Raw genomic sequence first — 21,106 nt, forward strand, 5'->3', positions numbered from 1 at the left:
GTCTTTGCCTTTGGCTAGTCTGTGGCCTAGTAAAGTAAGCCCCCTTGTAATAAAAAATAAAAAAAACGCTGGTGGCGTAACTGTAAGAGCGTGCGACTTTCAATCCGGAGGTTGTGGGTTCGATCCCCAGCTTGTAGCCAATGAGTTTTTCGAAAATGTGTGAAATAGCCCTTGATATTTGCCTCGAACTGCCTTAAAATACTCGAACCTTAAAATAATCTAATGATCAACGACGTAAATCAGCATTCATTCAAAGGATAAACAAATCAATGAGCAATGATCTGAAAGCGAATACAATGGTGGGCGCAGCGCAACGCGTGGCTGCGTACGCGCAAGCCACAGTTTATATAGAGAACAGTAGGATGACTTCATTTTATATACAGCTAAATGTAATACAAGAGATAAATAAAACTGGCAAAGAATTCATTAGTTCTATCATTGATTGAGAGGTGTTTTTGAGTTACTCTTAATTTTCACCCCATAATGATTTTTTGACAAAGTGTGTGAAGAAAGTGGTTTGTCAGGATCGTAGTAAATGGAAATACGTGACCTCTGCCTACCCCTCTGGGAAACAGGCGTGATTGTATGTATGTATGTAATTAATTTTTGAAAAATTTCCCAACAGCAATGTACTGTAAACGTGGTTGCGATGACAGTCAGTGACAACCTATCAACGAGCGTTCAACGTGAGTTGTGTTTGCATTAAATTGCGGGCCGAATTGTTTTGTATGAATTAAAAAATATTTCAATTTTAACTAAAAGTTATCTAATTATATTTCTTATTATATTCATCACCGTTAAGATATTCGCCCGTATTAGCTTTACACCCTTTAGTTACTGCAAAGTTTTTAATTTACGTTTATTTAATGTATTTTCAAAAATTCAGGTTAAGTTCACGATTTTGATCAGAGAATTAAATTTCGATAGAAGAAAAAAGTTCATCTATTTGTATGGCGGCCGAGCGTGTCAGATTTTGTACAGAAGTTGTTACTTGCCTGTGATTTTAAATATGTCTCAGGCCCTTGAGTGTTTATAATTTCTGTTTTGTTGCAATTAGATACACACAACGAACGAGGCATTTTTAATGTTTTTGTTTACTTCAACTTACAAAAATTGACGCCCGAAAGCTGCAAGCTCCGTTTAAAGATGGACAACTCAGTGGATTTTACTGAGTTCATTTGACACGTTAAGTAGATACGTTTGCTTGATCTATGGTATATATGACATCTGTGGCTTTGACTTGTATAAATGGCGAAAAAAAGAGTCTTAAAGTTGTTATTCTGTTTTAAATAATTATTTTGTGAACGCGATGTTAACTACGCATCTTGACCTAAGTTGATCGCTTCCGGATATTGCATGCGTTAATATGTCAATATTGATTGATACATATCAGGGGCGGCTCACTCCGCGATTCTATCGCCGCGCTACAAGTACATGCTGGCGGCCGCGAACTCGCGGCCTAATCAGGGGTGCCGCGCGTTCTCACGGAACGCACGTTCGTACTTTCCGTTGTTACTTTACGTCGCAAATACTTTTTAACACGCTTTTATTAGGTCGTCGTGTATGTAACTAACTATGTAATGGAATCTGCGGAGGCTAATTTAACCATCTTCCAAGGATCGTAGCGTAATGAAAATTGGCAGCTATATGTAGTTCCGATGACAATACAATAATATGGTACTGTTGAGCTGATCTGATGATGGAGTCGGAAGATATGAACTGGAACTACATGATGGAACATCGTATCATAGCCGTTTTTGGGTTTCTTAGAAAAGTCTTGTAATGAACTTTGACTACAATTAGGTTTCAAGGTCTGATGATGGAGCCGGAAGATATGAACTGGAACTACATGATGGAACATCGTATCATAGCTGTTTTTGGGCTTCTTAGAAAAGTCTTGTAATGAACTTTGACTACGATTAGGTTTCAAGGTCTGATGATGGAGCCGGAAGATATGAACTGGAACTACATGATGGAACATCGTATCATAGCTGTTTTTGGGCTTCTTAGGAAAGTCTTGTAATGAACTTTGACTACAATTAGGTTTCAAGGTCTGATGATGGAGCCGGAAGATATGAGCTGGAACTACATGATGGAACATCGTGTCATAGCTGTTTTTGGGCTTCTTAGAAAAGTCTTGTAATGAACTTTGACTACGATTAGGTTTCAAGGTCTGATGATGGAGCCGGAAGATATGAACTGGAACTACATGATGGAACATCGTATCATAGCTGTTTTTGGGCTTCTTAGAAAAGTCTTGTAATGAACTTTGACTACGATTAGGTTTCAAGGTCTGATGATGGAGCCGGAAGATATGAACTGGAACTACATGAAGGAACATCGTATCATAGCTGTTTTTGGGCTTCTTAGAAAAGTCTTGTAATGAACTATGACTACGATTAGGTTTCAAGGCCTGATGATGGTGCCGGAAGATAAGAACAGAAAAAGGAGGGGGGGGCTCGAGGGGGGAAGCATGAAAGAAAGATAAACGTTGTATTTTAAATAAGTTGGGTTAAGGTTTTCTTGTGATCCTTAAGAGCAAAGAAAAGGGGGGCTCGGGGGGCGAAGCCCCCGCATAAAAGAAAGATCAACGTAGTATTTAAGATAAGTTGGGTTAGCGTTTTATTGTGACCTTTAAGAGCAAACAAAGGGGGGCTCGGGGGGCGAAGCCCCCCGCATGAAAGAAAGATCAACGTAGTATTTAAGATAAGTTGGGTTAGCGTTTTCTTGTGATCCTTAAGAGCAAAGAAAAGGGGGGCTCGGGGGCGAAGCCCCCGCAAAGAATAAACATTAACGTAGTATTTAAGATAAGTTGGGTTAGCGTTTTCTTGTGACCTTTAAGAGCAAACAAAGGGGGCTCGGGGGCGAAGCCCCCGCATAAAAAAAGATCAACGTAGTATTTAAGATAAGTTGGGTTAGCGTTTTCTTCTGACCTTTAAGAGCAAACAAAGGGGGGCTCTGTGGGCGAAGCCCCCCGCATAAAAGAAAGATCAACGTAGTATTTAAAATAAGTTGTGATAGCGTTTTCTTGTGACCTTTAAGAGCAAACAAAGGGGGGCTCGGGGGGCGAAGCCCCCGCATGAAAGAAAGATCAACGTAGTATTTAAGATAAGTTGGGTTAGCGTTTTCTTCTGACCTTTAAGAGCAAACAAACGGGGGCTCGGGGGGCTTCGCCCCCCGCATAAAAGAAAGATTAACGTAGTATTTAAAATAAGTTGGGATAGCGTTTTCTTGTGACCTTTCAGAGCAAACAAAGGGGGGCTCGGGGGGCGAAGCCCCCGCATGAAAGAAAGATCAACGTAGTATTTAAGATAAGTTGAGTTAGCGTTTTCTTCTGACCTTTAAGAGCAAACAAAGGGGGGCTCTGTGGGCGAAGCCCCCCGCATAAAAGAAAGATCAACGTAGTATTTAAAATAAGTTGTGATAGCGTTTTCTTGTGACCTTTAAGAGCAAACAAAGGGGGGCTCGGGGGGCGAAGCCCCCCGCATGAAAGAAAGATCAACGTAGTATTTAAGATAAGTGGGGTTAGCGTTTTCTTCTGACCTTTAAGAGCAAAAAAACGGGGGCTCGGGGGGCGAAGCCCCCCGCATAAAAGAAAGATTAACGTAGTATTTAAAATAAGTTGGGATAGCGTTTTCTTGTGACCTTTCAGAGCAAACAAAGGGGGGCTCGGGGGGCGAAGCCCCCGCATGAAAGAAAGATCAACGTAGTATTTAAGATAAGTTGGGTTAGCGTTTTCTTCTGACCTTTAAGAGCAAACAAACGGGGGCTCGGGGGGCGAAGCCCCCCGCATAAAAGAAAGATTAACGTAGTATTTAAAATAAGTTGGGATAGCGTTTTCTTGTGACCTTTAAGAGCAAACAAAGGGGGCTCGGGGGGCGAAGCCCCCGCATGAAAGAAAGATCAACGTAGTATTTAAGATAAGTTGGGTTAGCGTTTTCTTCTGACCTTGACATGAAAGAAAGATCAACGTAGTATTTAAGATAAGTTAGCGTTTTCTTGTGACCTTTAAGAGCAAACAAAGGGGAAGGTTTTCATGAAAGAAAGATTAACGTAGTATTTAAGATAAGTTGGGTTAGCGTTTTCTTGTGATCCTTAAGAGCAAAGAAAGGGGGGCTCGGGGGCGAAGCCCCCCGCAAAAAAGAAAGATTAACGTAGTATTTAAGATAAGTTGGGTTAGCGTTTTCTTGTGACCTTTAAGAGCAAACAAAGGGGGCTCGGGGGCGAAGCCCCCGCATGAAAGAAAGATCAACGTAGTATTTAAGATAAGTTGGGTTAGCGTTTTCTTGTGATCCTTAAGAGCAAAGAAAAGGGGGGCTCGGGGGGCGAAGCCCCCCGCAAAGAATAAACATTAACGTAGTATTTAAGATAAGTTGGGTTAGCGTTTTCTTGTGACCTTTAAGAGCAAACAAAGGGGGGCTCGGGGGGCGAAGCCCCCGCATAAAAGAAAGATTAACGTAGTATTTAAAATAAGTTGGGTTAGCGTTTTCTTGTGACATTTCAGAGCAAACAAAGGGGGGCTCGGGCGAAGCCCCCCACATAAAATAAAGATCAACGTTGTATTTAAAATAAGTTGGGTTAAGGTTTTCTTGTGACCTTTAAGAGCAAACAAAGGGGGCTCGGGGGCGAAGCCCCCGCATGAAAGAAAGATCAACGTAGTATTTAGAATAAATTAATTTAGCGTTTTCTTGTGACCTTTAAGAGCAAACAAAGGGGGGCTCGGGGGCGAAGCCCCCTCATGAAAGAAAGATCAACGTAGTATTTAAGATAAGTTGGGTTAGCGTTTTCTTCTGACCTTTAAGAGCAAACAAAGGGGGCTCTGTGGGCGAAGCCCCCCGCATAAAAGAAAGATCAACGTAGTATTTAAAATAAGTTGTGATAGCGTTTTCTTGTGACCTTTAAGAGCAAACAAAGGGGGGCTCGGGGGGCGAAGCCCCCCGCATGAAAGAAAGATCAACGTAGTATTTAAGATAAGTTGGGTTAGCGTTTTCTTCTGACCTTTAAGAGCAAACAAACGGGGGCTCGGGGGGCGAAGCCCCCCGCATAAAAGAAAGATTAACGTAGTATTTAAAATAAGTTGGGATAGCGTTTTCTTGTGACCTTTAAGAGCAAACAAAGGGGCTCGGGGCGAAGCCCCCGCATAAAAGAAAGATCAACGTAGTATTTAAAATAAGTTGTGATAGCGTTTTCTTGTGACCTTTAAGAGCAAACAAAGGGGGCTCGGGGGCGAAGCCCCCGCATGAAAGAAAGATCAACGTAGTATTTAAGATAAGTTGGGTTAGCGTTTTCTTCTGACCTTTAAGAGCAAACAAAGGGGGCTCGGGGGCGAAGCCCCCGCATAAAAGAAAGATCAACGTAGTATTTAAAATAAGTTGGGATAGCGTTTTCTTGTGACCTTTCAGAGCAAACAAAGGGGGCTCGGGGGCGAAGCCCCCGCATGAAAGAATGATCAACGTAGTATTTAAGATAAGTTGGGTTAGCGTTTTCTTGTGATCCTTAAGAGCAAAGAAAAGGGGGCTCGGGGGCGAAGCCCCCGCAAAAAAGAAAGATTAACGTAGTATTTAAGATAAGTTGGGTTAGCGTTTTCTTGTGACCTTTAAGAGCAAACAAAGGGGGGCTCGGGGGCCAAGCCCCCCGCATGAAAGAAAGATCAACGTAGTATTTAAGATAAGTTGGGTTAGCGTTTTCTTGTGATCCTTAAGAGCAAAGAAAAGGGGGCTCGGGGGGCGAAGCCCCCCGCAAAAAAGAAACATTAACGTAGTATTTAAGATAAGTTGGGTTAGCGTTTTCTTGTGACCTTTAAGAGCAAACAAAGGGGGGCTCGGGGGGCGAAGCCCCCGCATAAAAGAAAGATTAACGTAGTATTTAAAATAAGTTGGGTTAGCGTTTTCTTGTGACATTTCAGAGCAAACAAAGGGGGCTCGGGCGAAGCCCCGCGCATAAAAGAAAGATCAACGTTGTATTTAAAATAAGTTGGGTTAAGGTTTTCTTGTGACCTTTAAGAGCAAACAAAGGGGGGCTCGGGGGCGAAGCCCCCCGCATGAAAGAAAGATCAACGTAGTATTTAGAATAAATTGGTTTAGCGTTTTCTTGTGACCTTTAAGAGCAAACAAAGGGGGGTGGGGGGGCGAAGCCCCCCGCATGAAAGAAAGATCAACGTAGTATTTAAGATAAGTTGGGTTAGCGTTTTCTTGTGAACTTTAAGAGCAAACAAAGGGGGCTCGGGGGCGAAGCCCCCGCATGAAAGAAAGATCAACGTAGTATTTAAGATAAGTTGGGTTAGCGTTTTCTTCTGACCTTTAAGAGCAAACAAAGGGGGCTCGGGGCGAAGCCCCCGCATAAAAGAAAGATCAACGTAGTATTTAAAATAAGTTGGGATAGCGTTTTCTTGTGACCTTTAAGAGCAAACAAAGGGGGGCTCGGGGGGCGAAGCCCCCCGCATGAAAGAAAGATCAACGTAGTATTTAAGATAAGTTGGCTTAGCGTTTTCTTCTGACCTTTAAGAGCAAATAAAGGGGGGCTCGGGGGGCGAAGCCCCCGCATAAAAGAAAGATTAACGTAGTATTTAAAATAAGTTGGGATAGCGTTTTCTTGTGACCTTTCAGAGCAAACAAAGGGGGGCTCGGGGGGCGAAGCCCCCGCATGAAAGAAAGATCAACGTAGTATTTAAGATAAGTTGGGTTAGCGTTTTCTTGTGACCTTTAAGAGCAAACAAAGGGGGGCTCGGGGGGCGAAGCCCCCGCATGAAAGAAAGATCAACGTAGTATTTAAGATAAGTTGGGTTAGCGTTTTCTTGTGATCCTTAAGAGCAAAGAAAGGGGGCTCGGGGGCGAAGCCCCCGCAAAAAAGAAAGATTAACGTAGTATTTAAAATAAGTTGGGTTAGCGTTTTCTTGTGACATTTCAGAGCAAACAAAGGGGGGCTCGGGGGCGAAGCCCCCCGCATAAAAGAAAGATCAACGTTGTATTTAAAATAAGTTGGGTTAAGGTTTTGTTGTGACCTTTAAGAGCAAACAAAGGGGGGCTCGGGGGGCGAAGCCCCCCGCATGAAAGAAAGATCAACGTAGTATTTAGAATAAATTGGTTTAGCGTTTTCTTGTGACCTTTAAGAGCAAACAAAGGGGGGCTCGGGGGGCGAAGCCCCCGCATGAAAGAAAGATCAACGTAGTAGTTAAGATAAGTTGGGTTAGCGTTTTCTTGTGACCTTTAAGAGCAAACAAAGGGGTCTGGGGGGGCGAAGCCCCCCGCATGAAAGAAAGATCAACGTAGTATTTAAGATAAGTTGGGTTAGCGTTTTCTTCTGACCTTTAAGAGCAAACAAAGGGGGGCTCGGGGGGCGAAGCCTCCCGCATAAAAGAAAGATCAACGTAGTATTTAAAATAAGTTGGGATAGCGTTTTCTTGTGACCTTTAAGAGCAAACAAAGAGCGGCTCGCGGGGCGAAGCCCCCCGCATGAAAGAAAGATCAACGTAGTATTTAAGATAAGTTGGGTTAGCGTTTTCTTCTGACCTTTAAGAGCAAATAAAAGTATTTAGGATAAGTTGGGTTAGCGTTTTCTTGTGACCTTTAAGAGCAAACAAAGGGGGGCTCGGGGGGCGAAGCCCCCCGCATAAAAGAAAGATAAACGTTGTATTTAAAATAAGTTGGGTTAGGGTTTTCTTGTTACCCTTAAGAGTAACGAAAAGGGGGGCTCGGGGGGCGAAGCCCCCGCATAAAAGAAAGATCAACGCTGTATTTAAAATAAGTTGGGTAATGGTTTTCCTGTGACCCTTAAGAGCAAATAAAGGGGGGCTCGGCAAAAAAGAAATACTTAAATTTTGTTTGAATTAGTTGAAATGTGACAATATTTTCTAATCGAGTCAAACAAAATTCCACTAGCTGAGAGCTTCAAAACAATGTATGGCGAAAGTATGTCTCTCTAATGTCTTCAAAAAGTCCGCGATGGCGATAGCACATGTCTATATTGTCTATCTTTTACGGATAACTTACTAGGTATAAACATTTTTATGATAATACCGTAATAAGAAGGTAGCCGCTATTATTAAGTATCAATTAGCAATAAGTACACGTTAAGCCACAAATGGCATGTAAAATCCGCCTACTTGAAATAAATTTATGTATAAATGTTAAAAGTATTTCATTATTAATGACTAAAAAGTATAAAATAAATTAATAGTTTAAAAAACACTATAAAACACGCTTTTATAAATGCACGTAAAAGCCAAAAATAAATTATGGATCGTTCAAGTTGTCTCTATTTGTGAGCTGAAGTTTAAAAACTATGTGCTTTTAATTATAATATTTGATTGTAAAAGCGTGGGGCGCTGGAACAGGAAAGACTTTCTTGTAAACAAATACTAATCCGAACTTCCTGGCGAATGAAGTTGCATAAGAACATAACGTTTACATATGCCGCCTAAGGGTTACCAAAAAGAACCAAAGATATCTCGTCCACGAACAAGAACTCTGCATCCTGTCACTGTAGACACTTTCCCCTTTTGTACTTTGATTACCGGAAAAAAGCGGCGTTCTAAGTGTCGGTGACTGTCGACTCTCCTCGCTACTAGCGCATATTTTGTCTGAGTTCGACAAACTGGTACCTACTTTGAACACTGACTTTTAATTGATTTGACTGTTTAATGTAGAACCCAGTTAGCGCGTCAATCTGTGTAACCTCCTTCCCGTAACATAGCATAATTTGATTTATCAGCAAGTTATACAAAAAGTCTTTCCTGTTCCAGCGCCCCACGCTTTTACAATCAAATATTATAATTAAAAGCACATAGTTTTTAAACTTCAGCTCACAAATAGAGACAACTTGAACGATCCATAATTTATTTTTGGCTTTTACGTGCATTTATAAAAGCGTGTTTTATAGTGTTTTTTAAACTATTAATTTACGGGAAGAAAGGGGGTGGTGAAATTCTTAACCCGTCACCACACAGGCATTGATTGATACTTATTATAATATTTTATTTTGTAGTTTAAATTTACTTTTGGGTGAATAGGGATAGGATTCGGAATGAGTATACATCATGTTTTTATTGAATTCCGTTAACTTTAAGGGATGATTGTCTAGATCAAATACAATTAATTTCTCTAAGAAACTAGCGTCTTAACTCTTACGGTTATCGAGGTATAAAAAAATTAAAAAAATTACTGAACACGTGTGTGATAGCCTTTACCACTTCCCAATGTTATTTGTTTTGACATGTACCGTCAATCACTTGAATATACCCACACTAACTTGAATATTATTTTTAAGGGTCTCTCACACTAATTAATTCATTTATTATGTATGAAACCGATGAAAAAATTTTTTTGCGAATTTAACTAAAAGTGATATACAGGGTGGTTCCTGATAACGAACCTAAGGACGTCGAATTTAACGGAAAACAAAAATAACACGGTGTATAAGGGGAAGCCTGAGAGTAGCGCCAGTGACAGAGAAGGCGAGAGGAAGCAGATTAGCATGGGCATGTAATGCGGAGGGATGAAAGCAATGTTATAAAACGAGTGGTATATATGATACAATGGTAGTGGAAGGCCTAAGAAAAGATGGATGGAATGTGTGAACAATGATATGAGAGTGAAAAGTGTTAGTATGGAACTGACGGCTGATAGAGAGGAATGGAGGAGGAAAATCTACTGCGCCGACCCCAAATAATGGGGATAGGACAAGAGAATGATGATGATGATGATTGATCTGCGATTTGTCTGTCCCTCCCGGACAGTTTTCCTCATAAAACAAATAAGTATTAACCACGTTTAAAAATAAGAATTTAATACTATAAAAAGTAGATAGACGCCTCGTGACTACTAACCCCTGAAACAACCATACCTAGTCTCCTCTACAGAAATAACAAATATAATTACAATACCCTAACTATGCTGAATCATACCGGTTCTCAAAAATTCATAACCTTATTTTGGCTTCTCGGAAATATTTTGTAGAACAGAAACATCTCTAAAAACGATAGTTATAAAACATTAATTGCCATGTTACCAATCAGAACTGAACCAATTAAAACAATTCAATCGTCCCACAATTTACCAACTGGATAATTGCCCGTAGGTGGACACGCTAATGGCCATCGTTATTGCTATCAATTGCCATCGCCTTATTACCCGTATAAGGATATTGATATTACACTATTGTGAGAACGTTTTTGGAGGGTACGGTGCGTACTCGTTGACTTTACAAACTTTTTAAATAAATATAATAGGACATTCTTACACAGATCGACTGAGTCCCACGGTAAGCTCAAGAAGGCTTGTGTTGTGGGTACTCAGACAACGATATATTTAATATACAAATACTTATAAACATAGAAAACATCCATGACTCAGGAACAAATATCTGTGCTCATCACACAAATAAATGTCCATACCGGGATTCGAACCCGGAACCGCGGCTTAGCAGGCAGAGAAATAGACGGCGACGGTCGATTTCTACGACACCCATATGAGAGGAAAGGCGGTGAGGAAATTCTCAACCTGTCACCACATTGCGCCTACTTATACTTTACAACTTTGCTATTCGGTGAAGGAGGTAGGGCATAGCGAATAATATTCCGCTTTGTGTGGTAGGGCACAGCACAGCGGATATCATCTCGTTCGAATCTAGAGCAGAGCCCAACTGGGAAAATACCTCCGCCTTACAGAAGACCGCAGCCAAATAAGAGTCATAGTGTTGTGTTCCTGCCGGGGTGAGTAAGGCTGCCAGAGCTCAACGAGGGTGCGGTGTGCTGGGTACGGAAGGATCTACGGAACTAATTTGTTCCGTTTATTGTCCTTTGAGTCGTCGGAATCCGAACTCTCCTCGGAACTTGTACACTCCTTTTTGCTGTGTACTGAACACTTTTTGCTGTGTACTAGTTCCTAATGGGTTGGCGGCGCGCATGTAACATTCCTTGAGTTGCTGGCGTCGATAGGTTACGGTGACCGCTTTCTATCAGGCGGACCGTTTGCTTGTTTGCCACCGACGTAGTATTAAAAAAAAAAGGGAAACATCATGAGGAAACCGGACTAATTCCAATAAGGCCTATAGTTACCCTTCGTAAAAACTGGGGCCTACACGAAATCTTGGGATTAGTTGTCAAAGCGGACCCCAGGCTCCCATGAGCCGCGGCAAATGGGATAACGCAAGAAGGATGAGGATGAAAACATTGAAGTCTAACTAGCTCTTACTAAAACAAGTCAAATCCACACGCTACCAAAGTCGAGACTGAAATCGACCTTTTCGCCCGTATTATGTATAATCCGACCACCATAAAAGGCAGTGTATAAATTGACTAAATTGGATAATAAGTTACCGTAGCAAGGACACGATAGTTTTTGGTAAAGATTATTTGTCTCGACATTTTTGGCGTTGTGGTCGTAGCAAATTGTTTTATGTTTGCGTGGGTGACACTGTGGAGAATGAGATCAATTTGTAAGGTCAATGTGAGAAAGTCTGTACCATTTGGAATACAGTTTCGTGTCCAATTAAAGAAAAAAATTAAATTCCGTTTTGGTGGAACTAAAGAAAAAAAGTTCTATAATCAAAAGTTTATAAGCTTATAACCAAGGATTATTTATATAGGATTTATAATCATACTAAGAATCGTACCTCCATTTTAGCGCCATCTATTAAATACTATCATAACTACACTGATGATACCTACAATCTTTTTAATATGTTTTGTCATGATATCATAATATACAAATAAATAAGCAGATGTCATTTGTTCTTAGAAAAATAAAAACACGCAAAAATATGTGGGGGACATATGATTTTGGTCACTTCCATCTAGTTTTAAGCCTAAGTGCGTTTTCACATTATCCGATCCGATATCGGATGTAGAACCGATATCCCATACATTTAAGCCGCCATCTTGAATTTTTGCCTTAGAAATCCTTCCGACATCCGATATCGGATCGGATAGTGTGAAAACGCACTAAGAGGCCCATACATTTCAGGGGTACACTTTTTATTAACACGCTTTTATTAGGTCGTCGTGTATGTAACTATGTATGTAATGGAATCTAAGGAAGCTAATTTAACCATCTTCCAGGAGTCGTAGCGTAATGAAAATTGGCAGCTATATGTAGTTCCGATGACAATACAATAATATGGTACTGTTGAGCTGATCTGATGATGGAGTCGGAAGATATGAACTGGAACTACATGATGGAACATCGTATCATAGCCGTTTTTGGGTTTCTTAGAAAAGTCTTGTAATGAACTTTGACTACAATTAGGTTTCAAGGTCTGATGATGGAGCCGGAAGATATGAACTGGAACTACATGATGGAACATCGTATCATAGCTGTTTTTGGGCTTCTTAGAAAAGTCTTGTAATGAACTTTGACTACGATTAGGTTTCAAGGTCTGATGATGGAGCCGGAAGATATGAACTGGAACTACATGATGGAACATCGTATCATAGCTGTTTTTGGGCTTCTTAGAAAAGTCTTGTAATGAACTATGACTACGATTAGGTTTCAAGGCCTGATGATGGTGCCGGAAGATAAGAACAGAAAAAGGGGGGGGCTCGAGGGGGAAGCATGAAAGAAAGATCAACGTAGTATTTAAAATAAGTTGGGTTAGCGTTTTCTTGTGACCTTTCGGAGCAAACAAAGGGGGGCTCGGGGGGCGAAGCCCCCCGCATGAATGAAAGATCAACGTAGTATTTAAGATAAGTTGGGTTAGCGTTTTCTTGTGACCTTTAAGTGCAAACAAAGAGGGGCTCGGGGGGCGAAGCCCCCCGCATAGAAGAAAGATAAACGTTGTATTTAGAATAAGTTGGGTTAGGGTTTTGAGATGTGGTGTTGGCGTAAGATGTTGGCTATCCCATGGACGGCGCGCCGCACCAATGTGTCGATCCTGGCGGAACTTAAAATTCACGTCCGCTTGTCTGTCATATGCCTCCAGCGAATCCTGTACTACTTTGGACACGTGGCCAGACGGGAGCCGGAAAACCTAGAGAAACGCATTATGGTTGGCATGGTGGATGGAGGACGGGGAAGTGGCCATCCACCGACCCGCTGGGTGGACAGCGTTAAGAAGGCCTGCCAGGGTTTAACACAGGCGCCTATTATGAGGACTGCAGAAGACCGTGCGGAGTGGAGAGCTTTGGTGCGAAAAATAACGACCTCATGTGGTCGCGACCCTCAGCCATGAGGAACCGAGGAAGAAGAGAAGAGAAGGGTTTACTTGTTACCCTTAAGAGTAACGAAAAGGGGGGCTCGGGGGGCGAAGCCCCCCCCCATAAAAGAAAGATTAACGTAGTATATAAAATAAGTTGGGTTAGCGTTTTCTTGTGACCTTTCAGAGCAAACAAAGGGGGGCTCGGGGGGCGAAGTCCCCCGCATGAAAGAAAGATCAACGTAGTATTTAGAATAAGTTGGGTTAGCGTTTTCTTGTGACCTTTAAGAGCAAACAAAGGGGGGCTCGGGGGGCGAAGCCCCCGCATGAAAGAAAGATCAATGTAGTATTTAAGATAAGTTGGGTTAGCGTTTTCTTGTGACCTTTAAGAGCAAACAAAGGGGAGCTCCGGGGGCGAAGCCCCCCGCATAAAAGAAAGATAAACGTTGTATTTAAAATAAGTTGGGTTAGGGTTTTCTTGTTTCCCTTAAGAGTAACGAAAAGGGGGGCTCGGGGGGCGAAGCCCCCCGCATAAAAGAAAGAATAACGTAGTATTTAAAATAAGTTGGGTTAGCGTTTTCTTGTGACCTTTCAGAGCAAACAAAGGGGGGCTTGGGGGGCGAAGCCCCCCGCATAAAAGAAAGATCAACGTTGTATTTAAAATAAGTTGGGTTAAGGTTTTCTTGTGATCCTTAAGAGTAAAGAAAAGGGAGGCTCGGGGGGCGAAGCCCCCTGCATGAAAGAAAGATCAACGTAGTATTTAGAATAAGTTGGGTTAGCGTTTTCTTGTGACCTTTAAGAGCAAAAAAAAGTATTTAAGATAAGTTGGGTTAGCGTTTTCTTGTGACCTTTAAGAGCAAACAAAGGGGGGCTCGGGGGCCGAAGCCCCTCGCATAAAAGAAAGATAAACATTGTATTTAAAATAAGTTGGTTTAGAGTTTTCTTGTGACCCTTAAGAGTAACGAAAAGGGGGGCTCGGGGGGCGAAGCCCCCGCATAAAAAAAAAGATCAATGTAGTATTTAAAATAAGTTGGGATAGGGTTTTCTTGTGACCCTTAAGAGTAACAAAAAGGGGGGCTCGGGGGGCGAAGCCCCCCCGCATAAAAGAAAGATCAACGTAGTATTTAAAATAAGTTGGGTTAGCGTTTTCTTGTGACCTTTAAGAGCAAACAAAGGGGGGCTCGGGGGGCGAAGCCCCCCGCATGAAAGAAAGATCAACGTTGTATTTAAGATAAGTTGGGTTAGCGTTTTCTTGTGACCTTTAAGATTCAGATTCACATTCAGATTTTTTATTGATAAAATATGATATTTTACACGTCATTTTTTATAAGTAAGTTTGCTTTCCTGTTCCAGCGCCCCACGCTTTTACAATCAAATATTATAATTAAAAGCACATAGTTTTTAAACTTCAGCTCACAAATAGAGACAACTTGAACGATCCATAATTTATTTTTGGCTTTTACGTGCATTTATAAAAGCGTGTTTTATAGTGTTTTTTAAACTATTAATTTATTTGTATGGGCTTTGTCTGCCCCGTATTATATGGTCCTTGAAATGAAATGAAATTTATTTGTTAATAACAATTGTTACAAGTATTATAAGTGATCTTTGTTATAAGTATTATATCGACAGAGGAAAGGCGATCTAATGTGAATTTAGTTCAGGAGAGCGTTTAAAGTTTTATTTATGGGGGAAAAATGGTTTATTGTTGCTGTTGTATTATTGTAGAGATATTGTCTATGCACGTAGATATTATGTAAAATTTTGATAAATTACAAAATAGTCGCTCATGTTAAATTGGCCTAAAAATCTGGAAGGTCTGGAAAGACCCTTTAAGCGACGCTCCAATTACATTGCCAACAAAAGGGTTAAATTTTTCTGCCATATGGTTCGTCGTCAAACATTTGTTCGGCTTTGGGGTAATGTTGATCTAGTATACCTACGTAAACAATATTAATTCATTAGGTACATAACTAAGTTGACAAATGCAGCTTGATTCTTTTAAACTTCGGATATTTTTTTTTAAATAGCTTCAGTCCATTATTGAGACTATTTCGCCAGTGTCAAGGTGATATGAGCTAATATTCATTAGTGATTTTGGTACGGCAAGTACGACAGTGTACGCGGTGAGTTAGCACTTGTAAATTAATAGCTAGATTTCACAAGAGCACGGTGGACTACCGGCCGTTGACGACAACAAAGAGGCTAAACGCGTTTCGAGATTAATTCTTCATCAGCTTCTCACTACATTAGTTTACTGCATAATAAGCTATCGATATTACACTTTAACAACATTAATGAGCAAAAGAAAAATAAATTATTCAAGACACGAGACCGTTAAGATGGCATTTGAACCGAAAGTCCACTTCAGATGTTAATAACTCTAGATATGATATAGATCGGATATGTCACAGTGACAGTTTCTTAAAAAAAAACCTCACTTTTGACACAGACATATCGTGTACAGAGCTAATATCTGGCGTATTAAAGTTTGGATTGGGCCCTTTGTGCTTTAATTTGTATCGTTTTGGTTTTTAAGTCTTGAATAAGTTTTAAATATCCTGAAGCTGAATGCAAGAAAACTGCAATTACCAAATTTTGTCTAGACAAGTCATAATAAAGGCTACATAAATTCTAACATTGATAATAGGTACCTAAAAAGTGATTGAAATATTTAAAAACTCCCGAAAAAAAGGTATATTTGAAATCCTGTTATATTTAAGTCACCCCGTGTGATGACGGGTTAAGAATTTCACCACCCCTTTCTTCCCGTGGGTGTCGTAGAAGTAGACTGTGGGATATGGGTTAAATTGTGGCGTAGGCGAGAGGCTGGCACCCTGTCACTGCAATGTCACAATTTCGTTTTCTTTCTACCCCTTGATCGCCAAGAGTGGCACTGAAACTTGAGTAGTTCATGTGCTCTGCCTACTACTCTATGGGAATGCAGGCGTGATTATATGTAGGTATGTATGTGTTATAACTCAAAAAATGTATAAGGTGATTTTTATCCCCCTATTAACCGATTATGGAAAAATACATCGTTTTATATTTTCACATAAAAAGGTAGGGTTACCACAGTTACCACATTATTACACAAAAGTTAAAGTGCATTTAAAGCCTTATTGAGTTATTAAAGTAGATCAAAAGAGAATTCCTTACCATTTTATAAAACAAAGCCGCCATTTCCCTGATAACTTCCTCCTTATATCGTTTACCCATCTTCAAACTTAGCATAGTATCAAAACACTGTATTATGTATAAAATCCAAAAAAAAATTGTTAAAACGAAATACTTTCAAATTTTTAGGCTGAACTAGCTAGAACTAGAATTTTTAGCTATCACATCTGCCAAAAAACTTATCACAAACCCCCACAATCTCTAAACAATCCTCAAAATAAAATAAATAGTAATTCAACTGCTGACGGCCTGTTTTATAATCTCCAGTTAAAGCGACCTAAAAAAATAACACTGTTTCTTTCTTTCACCTGCGAGAAGAAAGAGAGCTTATTGTTTTTTTTATCTGACAACTTTAACTGGAGATTCTGAAACAGGCCCTTTATCAATAAAAAAAAAATAAAATCACTTATAAAGTACACCCCAAAAACTTTGTCACGAATATATCTTAAAACACCAATGATATCCCGAAAAGTTTAACAAGAAAATTTTAAAATTATCAAAAACCCCCATAACATATCCAGAATCCGTACCTACAATTTAAAATAAACAAAAATCCGGAAACTTGTCATGAACCCGTACCTACAATTTAAATATATCTAAAACCCGTAAACTTATCAGGAACCCGTACGAACAATTTAAAATGATCAAAGACCCGAAACTTATCAAAGACCCGTACCTGCCCGCGTCTAACCTCCTTCCTGCCGTTCTTTTCTTCAGTCTGCTCAGTCCTGTCTGTGTCTGACACGCCTTCTGCTAAGGACATGGTCTCGCGACTGCGGGGCACGACGTGAAGCGACGGGTTTTGGTTCGGAACTGATGCGGTCAGCCGTGGCAGCCGCTCCTTGGACGAAGATGCGTGGAGACGCGTTGTGTTAAAGTTTTTTGTGCTTAAGTAAGCTTGCGGAGGCGGCTAGTAAATTTAGTTTTTAACTCTTGGACCATTGAATGTTTATAAAAGTGGAGCAGTTGTAACTTAGACAAAATGTCATTCTTATACCTAACATGTTATCCAGCGCTGTCCCCTTAGTTCATACCGAGGGCTGCTAGAAGACTTGCAGCATCTCACACCCGACGCAGCTAATTGGCTAAGCTGCCTGGATATTGACTTTTACAATTGTAATGTAGAAATAACCTATTTTTAAATTATTAAATAAATAACTACCCTCAAAAACTTATCGCACACAAAACATAGACATATCGTTCTTGCGTATTTTGCGTAGTCTTTGTGAATATCTGATGTCATCATCCTCCTTGCCTTATCCCGGCATTGGCCACGGCTCATGACAGTCTGGGGTCCGCTTTGACAACCAATCCCAGTATTTGGCGTAGGCACTAGCTTTTACGAAAGCGACTGCCACCTGATTTACTGCTGTAACTAGGCCTTGTTGGGATTCCGGTTTGCTGACGATGTTTTCCTTCACCGAAAACCGACTGGCAAATATAAAATGACATTTCGTACGTAAGTTCCTAAAAACTCATTGGTACGTATTAAGTCAAAAAATTACACAGGATCTTTACGATTAGGCAAATTTCATGATCAGCTGACATCAACGAAGTTCTGTATTTTGGTCGCGCTTATCTCGAATCGAATCGACTGGCATAATACAACTCTCTTCACGTTCTGATATTTTATGATATGGATTGACAGTGGCTGTTATCATGTCTTGATAATTTGTATCAGCAGGCTTAGGCGGGTGAATTTCTCAGCGTGATTTTTTTGTGGCGGAGCTGAAATTCATTGTGTGGGCTAATTGTTTCCGGGTTTTTATTTTTTTTATGAAAACCAATCCTAAAATACTACCTTCGGCAACATTGCAAATTGTTACAAGTGTTATGTATATTTATTTAAAAATAATTTTCCATCGAAATTCTAATTTTGGTGTAGCGTCCAGAGCCTGTTTTTAGCGGATTATTGCTATGGTAAATCCAGTAAATCCGCAGCTATAAAGATAACTTGCCATAACTTCATTCTTTATTACATTAAGTATATTTTAAGATGACATAAGTCAAAATTATTATACAATTTGACACTTATAACTGAGCACCAAAAGTTGTCCGGGGGAAAGAACCAATTTTGGTGGTAAGTATTGAAATCATTTTTATGGTTAAACGAGACGCAGCAAGACGAACAAACGTGTCGTAACATGACCATTCAGGTTCGTTCCTGCATTTAGACATGACACAAGTGTCATACTTTGCTGGATTGGTCCGCCCCACACAAAAATATCTAATTTTGGTGGGTCGTAATACTTTTTCCACCAAAATTGCATAAATTTTGGTGGTGAACAAATTGAGGGCAATAACGTTTTTGTTTCTATTTGAAAAGTATTTAATACATGTTAAAAGTTTATTATTTCAAGTAGAAAATAATAGAAAAATGAATAAAAGGCTTTATTTTTGTTTTTATTTTTTATTTTTGTGGGTAGACCAATTTTGGTGGCGACCATGTCATTGAAATCGTAATTTCTCTAAAACTACTTATCATAATGAAAGGTCATTGATACATAACATTGCTAATAATTAGTTATGTAACATCAGTACATAATTTCAGCAAAAATTACAAAACTAAAAAAATCCACCAAAATTAGGCAAATTTCGAGTATGTTGAAATTCACCCAGGCGTCGGTAGATTATACTAGGTAGACCCTTTATTTTCCCACACAAAAAAGATCATGGCAGTTGGATCAGAAAGAATGCCGAAATGGAACAACTAGTAACGGAGTCAAATATAAATAATACCTACTGGTGAAACCAAAGTACATCGTCTCCGTTGGCTTAGCCACCTCGAAAGAGTGGTTGAAAATCGGGCAGTCAAAGCCCTACTTAAGTCGACCAAACGGAAGCCGTCCTGCTGATCACTCGAAATATCGTTATACAGATAGAGAGTCGATGAAAGCTGGCCCGATACCGGTCAAGAGCGAGCAGTGTAAGCTCTCAATTGTATTAGAGAACTTGGTGACCAAATTAAAGTTCATATTGGTAATCGCGCCAGGAAGTAATGAAAAAATGAAAAAAGTGTTTTTTGACTCCACCACATAGTAAGTTGTTTTCTAAATGTGTTGATTGAATAGGCATGAGTAGTCTACTTCGCAGTAACAAGTTTATCAACACAACAGTGTGCTCCTCTACCAACCCTTAAGATAACGTAGATTATTTAAGTATCTCTGTTTAAGGGCCAGTTGTTTCCAATTTTAAACGTACATATAGATGTAGTGCAAAAAAATTCCTTCGTATTGTTACGGAAACGTACGAACGTGTCATGCTATTTAGTCTCAGTACAAGAGGTACTGACACTGAAACTGTCCGAATGGTGGCCGCTATCGGATGTAAGAAGCGCCTGGCATCCGTTGGCTCGTTGGGTGGACGACATTCGGAAAACTGCGGGGCACTTCTGGATGAGATTAGCCCAGGACCGGGATAAGTGGCGTACACGAAGGGAGGCCTATCCTCAGCAGTGGGCGATTAATGGCTGAAATGATGATAATGACACTGTCTGAGCTCGCATGACTAATACGAACGTTTCCGTAAAAATACGAAGGAAAAGCTTTTCTCACTACATCTGTAGATGATTTTTTTTTTCTAATAACACTACAAAGATGCTTACTGCTATACTTTCGCCAAACCAAAGTTTAACGGCGAGGTTATGCACTCTTATATTAAGAACTTATAACTATTCATTAACATGCACCATCAGTTATACAAAACACTGCACTGGTGCACTGCACCTTGTCTTGTCTTGTCTTGTGCACTGGTGCTGGGCATTGCAGATACGGCTATGGAATATTTCATATTTCCCGTATGGTCTGAAGTCTTTACTCACTGTCACAAGTGTTTTTGCGACTTCATTTTCAATTCCTCACTTTTAGTGAAGGCCAGACACACTTCTCCGTATCTTCCTCCGTTTTCCATACTTATCCGTAATATCCGTATTGATGTCATTGAAAAATAAAGTCAATTTATTTAGAAAAAATAGCTTCTCAAGGAAATACAAGGAAAGACTCACAATCCATGAGAATGAACTTGCTAGAGACCTACTAAATGAAAACAGTAACAACACAAGACTCAAAAGGTGGAAGATCTTGGAACTAGACCAGAGAGAATAACGCCCCCCTCTCTCCACATAAAAGGAATGGTGGTTAATGGACCACCACCGGGAAAATGTTATTAATAGTACCATACAATCTGATTATGGCTAAGAAAGCCGATGGCAGATGAAACTTCAAAAAAAAAAAAATTAAGACATTTCACTAACCTCACCGTCGTCATTTTTATTCCGGGATATCTCCGCAATATCACGCCTTGGTATTATCACAGTTACCGACATTTTGCACCACTTTACACTGCAACACGAGAAATATTAGTCTAAAACACTACCTTACTATAACACAAATCACACTCTTTAAAACACCCAAACAGACAGACAGACACGTGTGTGTCACATGTTTAGTAATGCTTGTTGTTATATCATAGATATTAAAATTACAATTACATTGCATCAATTTACCAGAACAATTAGAAAGATTACAGAACTAAAATAAAAACAGTATCCCTAAAATCAAAGAAATTATAAATTTAATGTATATAAAGAAAACAAACAAATAATTAAAAGAGAACATTGGATTGAATTTGGTTCAAAAATTTCCAGTATTCAAGCTATGTTTCAACCCTGAGCTGAACTATGTATAAAATCTAAGTAGTTAAAATTTGAAAATAGAACTGTCATTTTAATATCTAAATTATAACAAAGCTTAGGTAACACTGAAAGTTTTTGGAACTAGAACTTTTATCACATACGCCCTAC

General features: G+C 39.9%; 1 protein-coding gene across 4 annotated transcripts in view; it reads right to left on the minus strand.

The window, feature by feature from the left end:
- LOC125237430 overlaps window positions 1-21,106 on the minus strand; it is a 29,160-nt gene extending 8,054 nt beyond the window's left edge. For 2 of the 4 annotated variants that reach the window (XM_048144494.1, XM_048144493.1), the window contains exon 1: window positions 16,982-17,128. In XM_048144494.1, coding sequence (XP_048000451.1) covers window positions 16,982-17,068 — 87 coding nt within the window. In that variant the 5' untranslated portion in view covers window positions 17,069-17,128. Of the gene's footprint in view, window positions 1-16,981; window positions 17,129-20,557; window positions 20,712-21,099 lie in introns of those variants that run through there. The other 2 variants (XM_048144496.1, XM_048144495.1) reach the window with 2 other exon arrangements.

Source organism: Leguminivora glycinivorella, chromosome 21, assembly GCF_023078275.1.
Source record: "Leguminivora glycinivorella isolate SPB_JAAS2020 chromosome 21, LegGlyc_1.1, whole genome shotgun sequence".
NCBI classification, from domain to species: Eukaryota; Metazoa; Arthropoda; class Insecta; order Lepidoptera; family Tortricidae; genus Leguminivora; species Leguminivora glycinivorella.